The sequence below is a fragment of the Grammomys surdaster genome, unplaced genomic scaffold, assembly GCF_004785775.1.
Source record: "Grammomys surdaster isolate TR1022 unplaced genomic scaffold, NIH_TR_1.0 125630, whole genome shotgun sequence".
Lineage (NCBI taxonomy): Eukaryota > Metazoa > Chordata > Mammalia > Rodentia > Muridae > Grammomys > Grammomys surdaster.
The window spans coordinates 1,118,991-1,139,046 of NW_021620469.1; the positions used below are offsets into that span (position 1 = coordinate 1,118,991).

Consider the following 20,056-nt stretch of genomic DNA (forward strand, 5'->3'; position numbering starts at 1 on the left):
ATCCCTAGCCACAATGAGACTTGAAGTACCAGAGTGGGGGAATACTCAAGGGATCCCTACCAACTTAGATGAGAAAGGGAGAAGGAATATGGGAAGGATTGTGGGAAGGAAGACCAGAAGGTACGCAGGGAGTGGGATTTAAAGTGAGTATGTAAAAAAATTGAACTAAATAATGTTTGCCTTTATAAGTGTGGCCTTGGCCATGTATCCCTTGACAGCAATGAGACCCTAAGTAAGACAAAACCCATCACTTAAAAAAAGGAGGATAATTAAAGATGCAGGATTATACACAGATGTAAATCCCAAATAATAGCATGATTATCCTAGGCCTTAACAAGAACTCTTCAGTACCAGGACTGCCTTATCTTAACTCATCTACTAGAAAAATTTCCTTCTCACACTCATTTTTCTTCCAAATCTGCTTGTGTGGTCATCCAGTGCACCCCGACTTGGTCTAGGAGGATATTGCACAAGAGATCATGTGGTCTCACATCCTGTCTCTGAGCTGCTTATCACCTGCACATCTCCAGTTAGCAATAGAATTTGAATGACCTGTTATCCTCAGAAATCTTTTGCTGTGACTCTCCACATTTGAACTACTCAGTTCTGGAACCTAAAAAAGAAGAGAAAAAGAGGACTATAGGAGCTTATATTAGGAGTGCAGTCACTCATACTGTGGAACATTATGGGCATGGGTGAAGCCCAGAAGACACAGCAGGAGTGACCTCAAAAGTTCAAGGAAATATCTCTGTGTAAAATAAAAGTTCAATAAATGTCTTGACTGGCTAGGAAATTCATCTAAATGAAGCATGACTGAAGTTCTGATTTAGGTGGCATGTCTCCTAGCATGGTTAAAACAGTCTTGAGCATTACATTCAATCACCATTACTTCAACACACCTTCAAAGGTATAAGAGCCTTTGGGACCCAGACTTCCTTCTCCAGGGATGAGTTTAGACTGACAAGTGTAGTCTTAACCCCTGACCAAAAGAACTTTGCTCTGTAACAGAGATCCCTAGAGAAAACCACAACCAATCAATATGGAGAGTTGCAGAGGCCAGTTCAAGTGGATACATCTATGAAACACTCTTGTACCTAAAGTTCAGGAAACATTGCAGATGAGGAATCAGAAAGTTTGTAAGACTCAGAGGACCGGGGAGTTTGATGTGAGATGGGATCTCCTAGTGACAGTAGAAGCTATGCATAGAATCTCACGAACATGACCACCCAAGTGCAAAGTGAACAAGGGTGACACCAATGAACATGCCAAACTGGACAAGGAAAAACCCAGGAGGTCTAAACCCTACACAAAGGACCATAGGCGACTGAGGAAAGCCGAGAGCAAAAGAGGTAGCCCTCCACAGGAAAGAACACACCAATTGGTTGTCCAGTGCTAAATGGTTCATCCTAAAAGCATGCATACAACCAACATTATATGGATTCATCAGGTCATATTTTGAAATATATGTATGTGTACAAATATATACATAAATATAATAACAGTTTTTTTAAGGTCATGAATTTGAAGGAGAGCAGGGAGGGGTGTATAGGAGGATTTGGAGGGAGAAAAGAGAAAGGGGAAATATTGTAATTAAACTATAATCTCAAAAAATTAAAAGTCAAAAACTAAGTGCCTATGGTTACATTATGACATTTTAGTAGCTAGAGGCTTAAGTGTTTCTCCTGTAGAATATTGTTCTAAGCAGCAGCAGCAACAGAATCAGTCACTATTGAAGAAATATTTACATCTGAGCAGAAAATGAAACTAACTCAATCTGGTGTCCCATATTCCAGGCACAGTCACACTTGTTAGCATGTTGCCTATGAGAAAACAGCCATGAACCTCCTACTTTCAGAGGACTCTAAGCACAGGATACACAGCACATTCAGCCAAGGATAATGGCTTTTCTCTTTAGACCCTAAGGTATCTATAGGAGTGATAGCACAGTCCTATCCCTGACCACAGAAACTGATGTAAATGCAAATTCTGGCCTCTAAATCCCACCTGCTCTGGTTGAAAAGTGAACTCAAATTGACAGCTGTAGGACCTCTCTTTTTGCCCAGAGCTAGTCTAGGTGACAATGGCCATAGCAACTATGCTGTCCCAGGCACCTGGCTCCCTTCCTGCTATGTCTCTTACAGAGAACTTGATGTTTTCTAAGGTCTGGAGAGTGATGTGCATACTCATTCTTCCAGTTTTGAATGGCTAAGCTTGTTAAATACATAGCAAGCAAAAGTAAAAGAATAAGTAAGAGGTAGCAGAGAGAGAGCACACATCATCATGTCAAGCACACACAGCATCCAGCTGAGACTAGTACAGAGTCTGAATGAGAGAAAAAGCAAAAGTAGCCTCATCAAATCAGTGGTTGTAACATCTAGCAGAAATCCACTAGGGGATATCTGAGTGGAAAATGTTCTCTTTGCTGTGCCTTCTTATTCTCTTACTAGTGTCTTTCACTGTGCTATTAATTGAAAATTCATTATGTACCTGTCTTAGTTAACGTTTCTATTGCTATGATAAACACCATGACCAAAAGCAACTTGGGAAACAGATAATTCCATCTTACAACTCTTAGGTCACAGTGCATCACTGAAGGAATTTAGGGCAGGAACTCAAAGCAGGAGCCTGGAGGCAGGAGCTGATGCAGAGGCCATGGAGGAATGCTGTTTATTGGCTTGTTCCTCAAGCTTGTTCAGCCTGCTTTCTTATAGAATCCATATCTACCAGCCCTGTAGCAGCACCACTCACAATCGGCTGGGCCCTCCCAGCACAAACAATAAAAGAAAATGCCCTAGAACCTTCCCTACTGACTGATTTTATGAGGCATTTTCTTTCCCAATTGAGATTCTCTCTTTCCAAATGACTAGCTTTTGTCAAGTTGGCATAAGACTAGTCAGCATGCTATCTGTTCTTGTCACAAACACTACCAGCTGGGTCTCTTTTTTTTGTTGTGCATGTGTGTTCAGAAAGACCATGATGAACTGGACAACCAATAAGGAGGCTCATTCCTGGGAGGTTCTAATTCTCCTTCTCTCTGCAGTCAGTAGTTGCTTGTATGTCTTGTCTGGCTTGTACTTTGAATTTTGTAGTTTAAACTGTAGCTATCATATTTTCTGTTATCTCTTCTTGTTCTACTTGTATGTTGAAATACTGTGGTGCTTGAAAGTGTAGCCCCTTCAACACATTGTAGTATTGAGGCATGAAAGGATTTCCTCAGGAGGAGCTGGGACACAATGCCTAGGGCCTGGCCATCTCATGCATAAAACAAATTGAAATATGGCCCACTTCATTATCTGGAACAAGCAGGGTGTAAAGACTGAGAAAGGACTGTAGAAGTCAAGACTAGAGGGCAGCTCCACTCTGAGCTTCAGAGCAGCCCTTTCTTGCCTCCCTCCTTCCCATCGAAGACCACACGCTTGGTACCCATTTCTAATGAGACAAGCATGGGATAAAACTCCATGCTGAACAATTGACAGGGTTAGAAAACCAAAATAAACTGTAACATTTTCCTAAAACTAGACATATTATATGTACAGATACTTAACCCTCAAGCTGAATAAAATAGACAAAAAGTGAAACACAGTATCAGAATATATAATAAATAACTATGTATGTACACATTACTACCTCAACATAAATGTTTTTGAAAGGGATTTATTTGAAAGTTTATATTCTTCTATACTATTCCCTCTTTATATGAAAAGAAATATAATTATCAAATATAATCAGTAACTTTCTGTGACACAAGTAATTAATTGTAGAACAAATTGATTTAGTAACATGTAAATAATATAAATTTTAGTTCTCAATACAGTGATGTGGAAATTTGTTTCCTTTCTCATATTAATTATAAATTTATGTTTTGTTGCATATCTGTTTTATCTTAACATATAAAATATATGCAAGGTTTTCTTCAAAATATAAATATACAAGTATTATAGACCTCACATATATTTTGTAAAATAAGATGCCATGTTACCTTTGTTTTAGAAAACTAAAATATTGCTCCTTCCTTTCTACAATAACCCTTGGACAAACTGCCAGCCTCTTCAGAACACCCTTCTTTCCCTCGGATGCCAATAAAATGGACTCCAGTCTAACTTTACATTCATTTTACCACAGACACTGTTTGCTGGAGTATCCTTACCACAGAAGGGTTTGAGCACATGGTACTGAGGATTCTCTTATCAAGCAGCCCCTGAAGACCATTGAATCCCAGGTCCCAGTTCACAGCTCTCTAAGACTTCCTGTCACATGGTATCTACAGGACTGTCCTGCTAGACCAGTAACTTGCCACTCTGAGTCCATCATGTTCATGCATTCAAATTGGGAACAGCCTACATGGGTTGGAGAGTAAAATGGAATCAAGTTACCTACCCCATTCCACTAAGTCAGAGAAAACCATGAGTATTTCTTATGGCTTCCTTCTTTGTTTTTGGTTTGGGTTTTGGTTTTGGTTTTTTGAGATAAGATTTCTCTGTTTTAGCTCTGGCTTACCTGGAACTCACCCTATAGACCAGTCTGACTTCAAACTCAGAGATCCACCTGCCTCTGCCACTCAAGTCCTGGGATTAAAGGTGTGAGATACCACCTGCTGACTCCATTTTTAGTTAATGAAAATATGCATGGCTTACAAAAGAAAAAAAGAAAAACTAACCACCTCCATGAAAATGGGAGGCCCAGAGAGGAAATGAGCACACAGCACCTTGTTAAGTGACTACAGGAACACAGTTGATCCCTGGGCTGCATCTGCACTCTTAGCCAATGCTCCTCCAATTAAATATTTTTCATGGTGCTTCCTCAGCTTTATTTGCTCCCAGGATGGCAGTTTAGACCCTGCGAGATATGGTTGATTGGTATTGTTGCTCTCCCTATGGGGCCCACAATCCCTTTCAGTTCCTGAATTCAGTCTTCTCTCTAACTACTTTATTAAAAAACCCATGGTAACTTCAATGGTTACCTGTGAGCATCCACCTCTGTATATGTTAGACTCTGGCAGACCTCTAAAAGACAGCTATATTAGGCTCCTCTCAGCATGCACTTCCTGGCATCCACATCAGTGTCTGCCTTTGGTGACTACACATGGGATGGATACCCAGGTAGAATAGTCTCTGGATAGACCCTCCTTCAGTTTTTCTCCCATGCTTTGTCTCCATACTTGCTCCCATGAGTATTTTGTTACTCCTAAGAAGGACTGAAGCACCCACACTTTGGTCTTCCTTGTTCATGAGCTTCATGTGGTCTGGGAGTTGTATCATGGATATTTTGAGCTTTTGGGCTAATATCCACTTATCAGTGAGTGAATACCATGTGTGTTCTTTTGTGATTGGGTTAGCTAACTCAGGATGATATTTTCTAGTTTCATCCATTTGCCTAAGAATTTCATGAATTCACTGTTTTTAATAGCTGAGTAATCCTCTGTTGTGCAAACGTACCACTTTTTTTTTTTAATTTCTTTTTTTTTTTTGAACATGAAATGCTTTTTTATAGCATGTTTTACAAGGGGAGGGGGTAAGAGGGTCCAGGTGGTGGAAAAGTACAAAATCTTCTTGGCCTGTGCCTTGAAACATGTCATGGTCTATATGGTACACTGCCTTGAATTATGATCTACCTGCAGTTCTTCAGAAGATATGGTACACTGCTTGAGTTATGGTCTCCCTGCTATTCTTAAGAAGACATGGTACTCTGCTTTGAGTCTATCTGCAGTTGCTAAGCAGGATCTTGCAGTTGCCAAGCTTCAGAGGACATTGTGCAGGTGGGGAAAGGTAGGGGGTAAGGGTAAGGGCGAGGGTCCTGGCTTCTGGCATCTCCCCCTTCTCTGTTTAGTTAGAGAAGGCGTCTTATGTTCAATCCCAACTATGTGAGTTTTGAATTTGGATGTCTAATTATGGGGGGTCTTAGACAAGTTCACAACCCCAAAACACTGATGTGAGACGAGTCACATCGATGGTCGAAGGCTTTCGGCTGTCGACGATGGGCAACGTCAAGGGACTCTGATGTGGGTGAAAGGAGGGCGAGAGCCCTGTCTTAGGCCATGTAGGCTGCACCCACTCCCAGCACCACGCACTCCTTTTCGGCTGCATTGGGTGGGCCCCTGGGAAGTGGACCTACAATAATCCCGTCATTGGGCTAACTCACAGCCATCCTAGTCTCTTGTAAATGTTCAAGTTACCAACCATTTGTCAGTTTGGGGTGTAATATTGTCATAAAGGAAGGCTCCCCAATGTTAGCGGCCATATCAAGGGTAGCCTTGGTTTAGGAAAAAGCCAATTTTTGTTGTGGTGATCAAGAGGCCAAGCTCTCTAGCGAGAGAAATGAGGGCAAAGCCAGGCATACCAGGAACCCTTCTGGAGGGCGTGGAAGTCTAGGGGTCGACCATAGGGGGAGGCAGGGGAGCTGACAGCTGTGTCAGTCTCCTGCGGAGTCACTTCTGGATCCTCTGCAATTTTCAGCTGATGGTAATGAACTTCAGCTGCCTTCTTGATGGCAGCATCAACCTGGTTCCATGGACGACAGGTCACAGGCGATGATCTCTGTCTTGCTCAATCTTGATGTCGTGCGCACATCCTCTCAATGAGGGTCTGTCCGGATGGGTCCATGCCTCGAGCCCCACGTCTGGGTGCCACTTGACCCGACCGGCGGGTCCTGGTTATTCGTGGGGGCGAGGAGGACTGCAACCTGCTATTCTTCAGAAGATATGGTACACTGCTTGAGTTATGGTCTCCCTGCTATTCTTCAGATGACATGGTACACTGCTTTGAGTCTATCTGCAGTTGCCAAGCAGGATCTTGCAGTTGCCCAGCTTCAGGGGACCTTGTGCAGGTGGGAAAAGGTAGGGGGTGAGGGTAAGGGCGAGGCTCCTGGCTTCTGGTCCATCTGGGTTAGAACTTCTAATAGCAGGCATCACGGGTGATTCAATTTTACCTGGAAAGAAAAAAGAAGGGGATTCTCAGGGAGATTTCTCTTCCCTGGATGTAAATTGTTATTCATCGTATTTATGATTGGGCCTGGCTTTGTGAGGGTATCTATTTTTTTCATTAATATTTGTGGTAGCCGGTTAGCTGTGCCTTCTGTGGTATTGGGCAGGCATATCAGTCCTCGGCTCCATAAGGGAACTGGGACTGGGGCATTCCCTTTATGGGTATGAGGGTCCTTCCCCATATCTGTGGCAAAGTTTTGTTGGTCTTGGTGGTGCCCGAGGTCACCAACATGGTCAGCAAGAGATTTGCCATGAGCTTTCAGCTTTAGAGAGAGAAAAGTGAACAAGGCATGATGGAGAGTATTTCAGGGGGACTCCTTCTGAGGGGATACCATTCCCCCTCTTTTGTTTTTAAAGCCAATTTTTCAGAGTTCTTGTAAAATCAGGGCAGAAGCGCCAACAGTTGCTCCTTCCACACTCAGAGAGTCATGAAGGCCTTATTTAAGGATATATAAATCTATATTAATAATCTTTTGTCAAAGGACTTTTATAGCTCCACTGACAATCAGACTATATGATATATCGATTACAAATAGCTTTTTCTACTTTTTGTGAGATTACCTCTCTTTTGTCAATTAACTGTTGAGGAAGTTAGGGTTTACCTCTCTCTTGAGAATATTGAACAGAGATTTAAATTCTTTTGTGGAGAGCTTAAAATAGTATCTTAGCCAATTTGCATCTCCTAGAAACTTTTGAAATTAATTTAAAATAAATAGACTCCCTTTTTTTAAAATCCTTTATCTGTGTGGGGTTTTTATTGGGTATTATACGTATTTACCTTTCAATGTTGTCTCCTTTCTCATTCTCCCCCCAAATCCCTTATCCCCTACCCCTTCCTCCTAATTTTTGTGATGGTGTGCTCCAAACATCCTCCCAGTCCCATCTCCCTGCTCTCGAATTCCAACACAGTAGGGGATCCAAACTTTTGGGGACCTTGGCCCTCCACTTTCACTGGAGTCTAACAAGGTCACCCTCAATTCCCTATACAGGTGCGTGAGTCCCTCCCTTTGTGCTCTCTGGCTGGCTGGCGGTTTAGACTTTGGGAGTTCTGGTTGAAACTTTTGATGCTCCTTCTAAAAAGGACCAACGCATTCATACTTTGGTCTTCCTTCTTCTATGTGAGTTTTATGTGGTCTATATGAAGATTCTTAGAAATTGTGAGCTTTTGGGCTAATATCCACTTATCAGTGAGTGCATACCATGTATGTTCCTTTGAGATTGGGTCATCTCACTCAAGATGATATTTTCCAGCTCCATCCATTTGCCTAGGAATTTTGTGAACTGATTGTTTTTAATAGCTGAGTAGTACTCCATTGTATAAATGTACCCCATTTTCTGCATCCATTCTTCTGTTGAAGGGCATCTGGGTTCTTTCCAATTTCTGGCTATTATAAATAAGGCTGCTATGAACATGGTGGAGCATGTGTCCCTGTTGTATGTTGAAACTTCTTTTGGGTATATGCCCAGGAGTGATATAGCTGGGTCCCTAGGTAACGCTATGTTCAATTTTCTGAGATACCGCCAGACTGCCTTCCATAGTGGTTGTACCAGTTTACAATCCCACCAACAGTGGAGGAGTGTTCCTCTTTCTCCACATCCTCGCCAACATGTACTGTCACCTGTGTTTTTGATCTTAGCCATTCTGACTGGTGTGAGGTGGAATCTCAGTGTTGTTTTCATTTGCATTTCCCTGATGACTAGGGATGCTGAACACTTCTTTAGGTGCTTCTCAACCATTCGAGCTTCCTCAGTTGAGAATTCTTTGTTCAGGTCTGTGCTCCATTTTTTAATAGGGTTCTTTGATTGTCTAGAGTCTAATTTCTTCAGTTCTTTGTATACCTTGGATATTAGCCCTTTATCTGATGTAGGGTTGGTGAATATCTTTTCCCAATCTGTTGGTTGCCGCTCTGTCCTATTGACTGTGTCCTTTGCTTTACAGAAGCTTTGCAGCTTTATGAGGTCCCATTTGTCAATTTTTGGTCTTAGAGCACAGGCCATTGACGTTCTGTTCAGGAACTTTTTCCCTGTGCCTATGTATTCCAGGCTTTTTCCCAGTTTCTCTTCTATTAGTTTCAGTGTGGCTGGTTTTAGGTGGAGGTCCTTAATCCACTTGGAATTGAGCTTTGTACAAGGAGATAAGTATGGATCAATTTTCATTTTTCTACATGCTGACCACCAGTTGGACCAGCACCATTTGTTGAAAATGCTATCTTTTTTCCATTTGATGGTTTTAGCCCCTTTGTCAAAGATTAAGTTACCATAGGTATGGGGGTTCATTTCTGGGTCTTCTATTCTATTCCACTGATCCTCCTGCCTGTCTCTGTTCCAATACCATGCAGTTTTTATCACTATTGCTTTGTAGTACAGCTTGAAGTCGGGGATGGTGATTCCTCCAGAAGTTCTTTTATTGCTGAGAGTAGTTTTCGCAATCCTGGGTTTTTTGTTATTCCAAATAAATTTTAAGATTGCTCTTTCTATCTCTGAGAAGAATTGAGTGGGAATTTTGATGGGGATTGCATTAAATCTGTAGATGGCTTTTGGCAAAATAGCCATTTTTACTATATTAATCCTTCCAATCCATGAGCATGGGAGATCTTTCCATCTTCTGAGATCGGCTTCGATTTCTTTCTTCAGGGGAATGAAGTTCTTGTCATACAGGTCTTTTACTTGCTTGGTTAGGTTCACACCAAGGTATTTTATATTATCTGTGACTATTTTGAAGGGTGTCATTTCCATAATTTCTTTCTCAGCCAGTTTATCTTTTGAGTAGAGGAAGGCTACTGATTTGCTTGAGTTAATTTTATATCCAGCCACTTTGCTAAAGTTGTTTATCAGGTTTAGGAGTTCTCTGGTGGAAGTTTTGGGGTCACTTAAGTATACTATCATATCATCTGCAGATAATGAGATTTTGACTTCTTCCTTTCCAATTTGTATCCCTTTGACCTCCTTGTGTTGCCTAATTGCTCTGGCTAGGACTTCCAATACTATATTAAATAAGTAGGGGGAGAGTGGGCAGCCTTGCCTAGTCCCTGATTTTAGTGGGATTGCTTCAAGTTTCTCTCCATTTAGTTTAATGCTGGCTACTGGTTTGCTGTAAATTGCTTTTACTATGTTTAGGTATGGACCTTGAATTCCTGACCTTTCCAAGACTTTTATCATGAAGGGGTGTTGAATTTTTGTCAAATGCTTTCTCAGCATCTAGTGAGATGATCATGTGGTTTTTTTCTTTGAGTTTGTTTATATAATGGATTACATTGATGGATTTCCGAATATTGAACCAACCCTGCATTCCTGGGATGAAGCCAACTTGATCGTGATGGATAATTGTTTTGATGTGTTCTTGAATTCGGTTCGCTAGAATTTTATTGAGTAATTTTGCATCAATGTTCATAAGGGAGATTGGCCCGAAGTTCTCTTTCTTTGTTGGGTCTTTGTGTGGCTTAGGTATGAGTGTAATTGTGGCTTCAAAGAATGAGTTGGGTAGTGTACCTTCTGTTTCTATTTTGTGGAATAGTTTGAAAAGAATTGGGATTAGGTCTTCCTTGAAGGTCTGATAGAATTCTGCACTAAAAGCGTCTGGTCCCGGGCTTTTCTTTGTAGGGAGACTTTTAATGACTGCTTCTATTTCTTTTGGGGTTATGGGACTGTTTAGATGGTTTACCTGGTCCTGATTTAACATTGGCAACTGGTATTTGTCTAAGAAATTGTCCATTTCATCCAAATTTTCCAATTTTGTTGAATATAAGCTTTTGTAGTAGGATCTGATGATTTTTTTAATTTCCTCAGTTTCTGTTGTTATGTCCCCCTTTTGAGTTCTGATTTTATTAATTTGGATACTGTCTCTCTGCCCTCTGATTAGTCTAGCTAAGGGTTTATCTATCTTGTTGATTTTCTCAAAGAACCAGCTCCTGGTTTTATTGATTCTTTGGATAGTTCTTTTTGTTTCAATTTGGTTGATTTCAGCCCTGAGTTTAATTATTTCCTGCCTTCTACTCCTCTTGGGTGTATTAGCTTCTTTTTGTTCTAGGTCTTTCAGGTGCTCTGTCAAGCTGTTAGTGTATGCTCCCTCCAGTTTCTTTTTGTAGGCACTTAGAGCTATGAATTTTCCTCTTAGCACTGCTTTCATTGTATCCCATAAATTTTGGTATGATGTGTCATCATTTTCATTAAATTCTAAAAAGTTTTTAATTTCTTTCTTTATTTCTTCCCTTACCTGATTATCAAGGAGTAGGGTGTTGTTCAGTTTCCATGTAAATGTGGGCTTTCCATTCTCTTTGTCATTTTTGAAGACCAGCCTTAGACCATGGTGATCTGATAGGATGCAGGGAATTATTTCAATTTTCTTATATCTGTTGAGGCCTGTCTTGTGCCCAATTATATGGTCTATTTTGGAGAAGGTACCATGAGGTGCTGAGAAAAAGGTATATTCTTTTGCTTTAGGGTGAAATGTTCTATAGATATCTGTTAAGTCCATTTGGTTCATAACTTCTGTTAGTTTTACTGTATCTCTATTTAGTTTCTGTTTCCATGATTTATCCATTGCTGAGAGTGGGGTGTTGAAGTCTCCCAGTATTATTATGTGGGGTGCAATGTGTGTTTTGAGCTTTAGGAAGGTTTCTTCTATGAAATTCGATGCTCTTGTATTTGGCGCATAGATATTCAGAATTGAGAGTTCATGTTGGTTGACTTTTACTTTGACAAGTATGAAATGCCCTTCCTTATCCTTTTTGATAGTTTTAAGTTGAAAGTTGATTTTATTCGATATTAGAATGGCTACTCCCGCTTGTTTCTTAGTGCCATTTGCTTGAAAAATTGTTTTCCAACCTTTTACTCTAAGGTAGTGTCTGTCTTTGTCACTGAGGTGGGTTTCCTGTAAGCAGCAAAAAGCTGGGTCCTGTTTGCGTATCCAGTCCGTTAGCCTATGCCTTTTTATTGGGGAATTGAGTCCATTGATGTTAAAAGATATTAAGGAGAGGGTGTTCTTGCTTCCTGTCATTTTTGCTAATAGTGGAGACATCGTTTGTGTGGTTATCTTCTTTTGGGTTTGATGGAAAAGGATTATTTTCTTGCTCTTTCTGGGGTATGATTGCCCTCCTTGTATTGGAGCTTTCCTGCTATTATCCTTTGTAAAGCTGGATTTGTGGGAAGATACTGTGTAAATTCAGTTTTGTCATGGAATATCTTAGTTTCTCCGTCTATGGTAATTGAGAGTTTTGCTGGGTAAAGTATCTTGGGCTGGCATTTATGTTCTCTTAGGGTTTGTATGATATTTGTCCAGGATCTTCTGGCTTTTATAGTATCTGGTGAGAAGTCAGGTGTAATTCTGATAGGTTTGCCTTTATATGTTATTTGGCCTTTTTCCCTTACTGCTTTTAAAATTCTGTCTTTGTTTTGTACATTTTGAGTCTTGATTATTATGTGACGGGAGGTATTTCTTTTTTGATCTAGTCTGTTTGGCGTTCTGTAGGCTTCTTGTGTGATTATGGGCATCTCATTCCTTAGGTTAGGGAAGTTTTCCTCAATAATTTTGTTGAAGATATTTACTGGCCCTTTAAGTTGGGAATCTTCACTCTCATCTATACCTATTATCCTTAGGTTTGGTCTTCTCATTGCGTCCTGGATTTCCTGGATATTTTGAGATAGCAACTTTTTGCATTTTGCATTTTCTTTGATAGTTGTGTCAATGTTTTCTAAGGTATCTTCTGCACCTGAGATTCTTTCTTCTATCTCTTGTATTCTGTTGGTGATGCTTGTGTCTATGACTCCTGATTTCTTTTTTAGGTTTTCTATCTCCAGGATAGTCTCCCTTTGTGATTTCTTTATTGTTTCCACTTCCATTTTTATGTCCTGGATGGTTTTGTTCAATTCCTTCATCTGTTTGTTTGTGTTTTCTTGTAATTCCTTAAAGGATTTTTGTGTTTCTTTAAGGACTTCATCCTGTTTTCCTGTGTTCTCCTCAAGTTTTTTGATAGTGTTATTTACTTCCTTCTTGTAGTCCTCTAGCATCATCATTAGAAATGATTTTAGATCTGGTTCTTGTTTTCCTGGTGATATGGGGAGTTCAGGACTTTCTAATGTGGGAGAACTAGGTTCTGATAATGGCAAGTACCTTGGGTTGCTGGTACTTGTGTTCTTGCGCTTGCCTTTCGCCATCTGGATCACCTTTGTGCTATCAGTGCTGTCTCTGACTGGGGCCTGTCTTTCCTATTATCTAGGTTGTGTCAGAACTGTTTGGGATGGGTTTTGCTGCTTGAGTTAGAGATGAGGCCCAAGATGTGCTCGGTGCTCAGGTGGGAACCGGAAGGGGCCGGGGCTCCGGGTCAGGAGCGGATTCCTGGATCCCAATGAGTCCCAGTGGGTCCCAGTGGGTCCCAGTTGCTCCCTGATTGGGGGCGAGCACTGCCACCTCCTAGCCTAAGCAACTGCTTGAGCTAGCTTGAGCCACGGAGAGCCCCGCTCCCTCTAGGTTCTGTGAGATTGGGTGCAGAGCTGACTCCCGGGATCTGCTCTGGCACAGACCGGAAGGAACCCATGCTCCGGGCCCTGGAGTGAACTCCTGGGTCCCAGTGGGTCCTAGCCACTCCCTGTTCGGGAGCAAGCACTGCCACCTCCTAGCCCAAGACCCTGCTTGGCACAGAGGTCCTGCGAGCCCCGCTTCCTCTGGAGTCTGCGAGATTGGGTGCAGAGCTGCCTCCCGGGATCCGCGAGTGCTCGGGCCCAGACCGGATGGAGCCCGCTCCAGGCCAGGAGCGAATTCCTGGGTCCCAGTGGGTCCCAGTTGCTCCCTGTTTGGGGTGAGTGCTGCTTTTTCCTTACCTGGGACGCTGCGTGAGTTCAAGCTCCTGGGAGTCCCTGTTTTTCTTGGTTTTCTGTGGTTGGGTACGGAGCTGCTGCCTGCGACCCTCTCTAGGCTCGGTCCCAAACCGGAAGTCTCCGAAGTCTGTCCGTACCACTTTTTTTATTCAGACCTCTGTTGAAGAACATCTGGTTCTTTTTAGCTTCTCGCTATTGTAAATAAGGCTGCTATGAATATAGTGGGTAATTTTTAATGGAATAAGGTGTTGCCTAGAGAGAGTGGGCAGCACCATCCCCTGTTCAGGTAAAGTACTGCCAAGGACTCCTTTTCACCATGGGTTCTCAGCTTTCCAAGCCCAGGAAGAGAGGTTCCAAGTGTAGTTATCAGAAGCCTAGCAGAAGCCCCTTGTTCTTCTGTGATCTTAGCATAGACACAGAAGTCATGGGTGATAGGGACCCAGAGGTACTATCTGAAGAGAGGACTGAGCAGAAAAAGAGAGAGCAAGCCAAGACACAAGGAGATGAGCTTGCTTGGCCTGGACCCTTGTCTAAGTTCATCCTACATACAGTCCACTGGCTCCATGAGAGTACCTAGATGATTCTTTTTTCCATCAAACATGAGAATTTTCTACCCATTGCTTTCATGCATCTTTTCTGGCTCTTCTGTCATTACCTTCCAGATGTCATGGTAGATCTACATACACTATCCCATTAAAAATTCATCCCCATTTGTTTCCCTTCTTTCTACTCACAAAGTCCAAAGGTAGTTACACATTTATCAGTGAAATCCTCACATGAGCAAACAAACTTCCTTCCCCACATGGTATCAAAACACATGCACAGACTCCCAGCCCTTGGTCAGAACAACAGTAAATTTTGAAAGCAGGAGGGGCACTCAAACTGTGTCTGTCTGACACTGTGAACTGGTTCCCAGGAAGCCCTGAGATACAGGTCTGTGAGCCATGTGTGAGGCAGAAGGCTAGCCCAGTAGCCTGTTCCAGTGACTCAAAAGATGTTTAACTACAAGGAAAATGTGATAGCACTATCAAGATACAAGAAATCAGCAGTAGAAATTGTGACAGCACAGGGCCAGATGCATTCACATGATAATCAGGCTGTGGGAGTAACATCATAATCTAGCGTCTTTATTTTCTTGGTGTATAGCCTTATGGATTTTGTTTTAGCAGATATATGGTATCACACTGATATTTAATAGTTACACATTACTCCATCATTCCCTAATGTGTTCATCATTTGCAAATTGACAGGAAGAGGATACAAGTAAATTAACAGAGTAATAAAATAATAACAATAATCCCTGTAGTATCCCCTGAGAGGGAAATGCAAATGATAATGTGTTTGAATATTCCAACTTTGGTGTGACAGATGCAAAGTGAGCATGAGGACTACATGCAGCTTACAACAGAAGTCTCCTTGTGTCTGTACAAAATGACAAGATTGTGGGAAACAGTAGTCTCTCTGTCAGGTTGACACTGGCATTCTAAGAAGAAATGCAATTGAGTTTTATTTTCAAAAGCTGACATCACCCAGGTAGCTGGATATACAGAACTGCAAGATGAACCACAGCTGATTGCTGAGCAAAGACAGAGGAGTGAGCAGTAAAGAGCTTTGCCTGAATCACTGGCAGTCTTCTCTGGGGACAAGATTGACTTGACAGTGAGGGACACAACAATGCTGAGACTTAGCACCAACAGCACAGCTTTCTTTCTCTTTGTCTCTACTTTTGTGCCACTAACTACTTAGGTGACAAAATATTTGAGATCTTTGAGATGTCAAGATGATAAGGACATCAGTGTCTTTACAGCATCGGACTCTGAGCATTTGCCTGTCAAACCCTTCATAAAAAGCTCCCATTCAGTCATTTTCTTATCTACTGACACTGTTGTCAACATCCTAAATCTTTACTCTTCATCCTATCCTCCAGAGTGTCAAAGATCTCAGGGTGTTAATAGATGACCTGGCATAAATCTGAAACCAAAAGTCCTTGTGAAAAAAAAAAAAACCCTCCTCATAGAGAGTAGTGTGGGATGTAGAGATGTGAATTTTTAAAGGAGATTAATTACCTGATCACAAACTCAAGACAGGAGGCATCCTACTGCAGTTCTCTGAGCATTGACAGGAGAGGGGACTTGCCCTCTGCCTAGTGTGGAAGGACTCAGTAGGTTCTTCTACCCTTCTCATCATACAGCATTCCAGTGAGGAATATGATCATGCTCACCAGCAACTGATGACAGTGTGTTTCCTGTACATTCACCACACAGATGTGGCAAGAACTCAGATATTAATTATCACACAGGAAATTAGAGATCTCTGGCTCTGGGCCTCTTTCCTCACCTGATTGTTTAAAAGTTGTGAGAAGTGACAAAGTGACCAACTGAGACCTGGTCAGACCCTGAAGAGGATGTTCCTGCTCCTGGTCTTCCTGGTGGCTGTTCTACCAGTCAACACTGAAGGAGGTAAGCAACCATCCACATTCCTAGAGGTGTGGCATGTGGCTTCCAGCACTGACACTTGCTTGCATTGTGCCCAGTCAGGCTGTACCTAAGATCTACTCCTGACTTGGTTTACCTGAGAAGTTAGCTGAGCCCCAGCTCTAGCACAGGATAAATAGGGCACCAAAGACACAACTACTTCCTGTGACTACTTGCAGTGACATCTATTGAGTGAGACCTCAATCATCTAAAAGTGACAAAATATAAAAACATCATAGGACCCTACTGTAAAGCTGAAGTTGAAAAAGAGGGCTGGAAGTTCAAATTGCACAAATCTAAGAGCTAGAAGCTTTATCCAGGGGTTGCTACCTGGATCAAGACTAGAAGAATTCCAAGAGAAATCTGCAGGTTAAGGAAGAATGAAAAACTATTTCCCCTTTCAAATGTTTTATCAAATTACTCTCTGTTCTGACAGGCAGCTCTTTTCTACCCTTTCCTTAGTGTTCAAGAAGACAGGATGAGGGTGTGGAGAAATGTCTGATGAAGTAGAAAATCAGGAACATGAATGGACATTGGATGAATGAAGGATGATGGTGGACAGGGAGGGTTTATGAGAAAAATAGACCAAAGGACATGTGGATGAGCCCTGAACCCCATGCAATGTGGGGTGGGCTTGGAGCAGTTGCTCAGCTTTACCCCTTAATCCCTGGCTAGGGCTGTGTTGGGGTGTTCCACAAGTTTGTGACTAGGAATGGGGGTTCTTTGTTCCAGAGGAGATTATTGGTGGTGTTGCGTCTAGTCCACACTCCCGCCCTTACATGGCCCATTTGGAGATCAGACTTGAAGAAGGTTACACAGCCACTTGTGGTGGATTTCTCATAACCCGCCAATTTGTGATGACTGCAGCACACTGTAAAGGAAGGTAAGAGGCTTCTCTTCCTGTGAGGAAATGTAGGAGACTGAGTCACAAAACAGGAGAGGCCTGAGGAAGGCTCTGAGCCCTGCTCATTTCCAGATGGCCTCTCCTTACACTGAGAGGATAAAGGGAGCACAAGGCCACTCACTGGGCCATTCATGTGTGGTCTCCATTTTCAGAGGTCAGAGCTTAAAGCAGGGCTCTAGTCAAGAGAAAAATTACAGCTTTTGCCTTGTTCTGTCACAAGTACTCAGATATGGACTGGGGTATAAGTCAATGTAGAGTGCCCATCAGCCATGGGCAAAGCCATGGGTAAAGCCATGGTTTCAGTCCAAGTACTGAGAGTTCTCAGCCCTGTGTTTTTATGAGCCAAGTCCTTCTAGGAAGGCTATGGTCATGGGAGCTCCATCTTTAGTCTACCCTCTCTGCACTTGGATAGAGAAGATAGACCTTAATGCTTTTCTCAGAAGGACTCTTCCTAAGGCCAGAATGTTTCACTGCTTCTTTTATTTTTCAACAGAGAAATCACTGTCACCCTTGGAGCTCATGATGTGAGCAAGAGAGAATCCACACAGCAGAACATAAAAGCTGAAAAACAAATCATTCATCCAAACTACGATTCCAATTCCAATCTCCATGACATCATGTTACTGAAGGTGCCATGATTTTTCCCATCTTTCTTAAGTCTCCCATCCTTAACTCTCCACCTGGATCAAGTCTTCAAATTCTTTCCTGTCCAAATCATTTCCTCAGAACCCACTCCTGAATTCCCAATGGGAAAGGACCGGTGTCCAAGCATTTTTACTGCTTTGACACCTCTTCTCTTCTTCTTCCAACAGCTTCAAAACAAAACAGAGTTAACTCCTGCTGTGGATGTAATTCCCCTGCCTGGTCCCTCTGACATTATCATGCCTGGGAAAATGTGCTGGGTAGCTGGCTGGGGGCGCACTGGAGTGAATAAACCTCCATCAGATACCCTGAGGGAGGTGAAACTGAGAATCATGGATAAAGATACCTGTAAATACTATCCGAATTATGATGATAACTTCCATGTCTGCGTGGGAAGTCCCACAACATTAAAATCCATATACCTGGTGAGTACACATCTGCTTTTCCTCACCACATCAAGAAACAGCATCAGTGGAGGAAGTGTGCCAAACAGCTCTCCATGACACTAACTAATGCCTGTGTTCTTAGGCTTCTAGCCCTGAGAATTTGGGAAGTGAAATTCTACTTCTCTGTCTCATTTCCCTGTGCCCACACCTTTCCTGCAACCTTCCCATGAGGCTAGACATGAGACAGGAAGAGAGTAAAGGTAGTCATGTTAGCAATGGGTTAAGGTCAGGGAGGAGGGGGATTAGTCATTAAATCCCTAATTTAGGAATAATAGTGAACCAGGACTTCTTACTCCAATCTGATAGTAGCTATGGTGGGTCATTAGAAGCTGGGGGAAAGCAATCTTTGCTCATATTCTTATTTTTCTCACCTATAGGGAGACTCTGGGGGACCTCTAGTGTGTGCTGGTGTGGCCTACGGTATTGCATCTTACAATACTCTTCCAGTTCAAAAGCCCCCTTCAGTCTTCACTCGAATCTCCTCATACATGCTCTGGATTAATACTGTCTTAAAGGGCAAGTAGCTGAAAAGCCTGACCAGCCTGAGTCAGAGTCTCCAAGAGTGAGTTCATCTGGTACCTATTGAGTTCAACACAGCCTTTCCCCAGCCTGTCCCCAAGAGAATCTCAAAGACACACCAGTCTGTGATGATGGATTGTTCCCTGTAATGCTCCCCAATAAAGAAATAACCTCATGCACCTGCGTGACTCCTGTCTGTGCTCTAAACACTCAGCCTCTCTCTAAGCATAATGAAGATTTGATTTGAGCTACTATCCTGCCATGTTAACAATCTTGAGTACTGACTTCCTGGCACAGGTGGGACACTGTGGATGACTCAATATTATCTAACACACATGGGTGTGTACAGTAAGATTTTATATCCAGAGTAGTGTGCACTGTTCTGTTCTTCTCCTCCACTGTCCTTTCTCTCCTTCCATGTCTCTCAGCTCTTCTGCCCACCAACCCCATGCCATAGCCAATGTGTCTTTCCACACATCATAGGAAATTCCCCATCATGGTCAGACATAGCTGTTGACAGCTTGTATCCTCAACACTCATGCTGCTGTCTCCATCTGAGCTCTCAATAATGCACCTAAAGCTAGAGGAGAGCCTGCCCTCAGAAGTCCTTGGACCATGACTGTGGCTGCAGCAGGCACCACAGGAGAGCATCAGCACTTTCTGGATAGAAACACAGGGCAGAAGTTGTCATCATTGGCAGGAGACCCTCTAGTACTTAGCATGAATTAGTACTTCCCATGGTGGCTCTAGGCCTGCTTCTTTGCCACCCAAATGTAACAGCCTTTCAGAAGAACATCAGGGTTAGTTGAACTTCTAAGTGCTCCCCTCTTGCAAGGCAATATACCCATTGTCTTTAGTCAAGGGAAAAGACACATTAGCTGCAGGGTACTGTGGACTCTTAATAGAAGAGACCTTCATGAGGTCAGATACTCCCCAAAGAGGGCTAATATGATGAGTGTGGCCTTCTGACTACTGTACCATGAAAACCTGCTGCCAGTAACATCTGCAGACAAGGACTCAGGACCTCATGCCCCCTCACAGCCTGTAAGACTTATGTCTGGGTTTCCAGCTTCAGCAATGTTCAATAGATATGTAAAGATAGCTATCAAATACAAGACTGCCTATAAGTTCTACTCTAACTCTATGTTGGCAGGGAGCATATACAGGATTAAACAACCTAAAAAGATCTTTAAACCATAGAGAATCCATGTTGGTTTATTGTGTCCTGGGTGACCATTGACCATCATTAATTTTTTTCTAAATTTTGTTTACAGTTGTA

At 42.3% G+C, this 20,056-nt stretch overlaps 1 protein-coding gene and 1 pseudogene across 1 annotated transcript; one reads left to right on the plus strand and one right to left on the minus strand.

The window, feature by feature from the left end:
- Window positions 1-20,056, minus strand: part of LOC114638808 — a 141,081-nt pseudogene that overhangs the window by 101,854 nt on the left and 19,171 nt on the right.
- On the plus strand, window positions 16,186-18,872 carry LOC114638788 (mast cell protease 4-like). Its single transcript, XM_028787379.1, has 5 exons — window positions 16,186-16,251; window positions 16,999-17,149; window positions 17,664-17,799; window positions 17,983-18,237; window positions 18,636-18,872. Exons 1-5 carry the CDS (start codon window positions 16,197-16,199, stop codon window positions 18,780-18,782), a joined length of 744 nt encoding a protein of 247 aa, XP_028643212.1. The 5' UTR covers window positions 16,186-16,196; the 3' UTR covers window positions 18,783-18,872.

Excerpts from the sequence above, each read along its gene's own strand:
- LOC114638788 (XM_028787379.1), top strand. The coding sequence starts at position 16,197 with ATGTTCCTGCTCCTGGTCTTCCTGGTGGCTGTTCTACCAGTCAACACT. Across the intron at positions 17,150-17,663 it reads GCAGCACACTGTAAAGGAAG|AGAAATCACTGTCACCCTTG; the intron begins GTAAGAGGCTTC and ends ATTTTTCAACAG. Across the intron at positions 17,800-17,982 it reads ATGACATCATGTTACTGAAG|CTTCAAAACAAAACAGAGTT; the intron begins GTGCCATGATTT and ends TTCTTCCAACAG.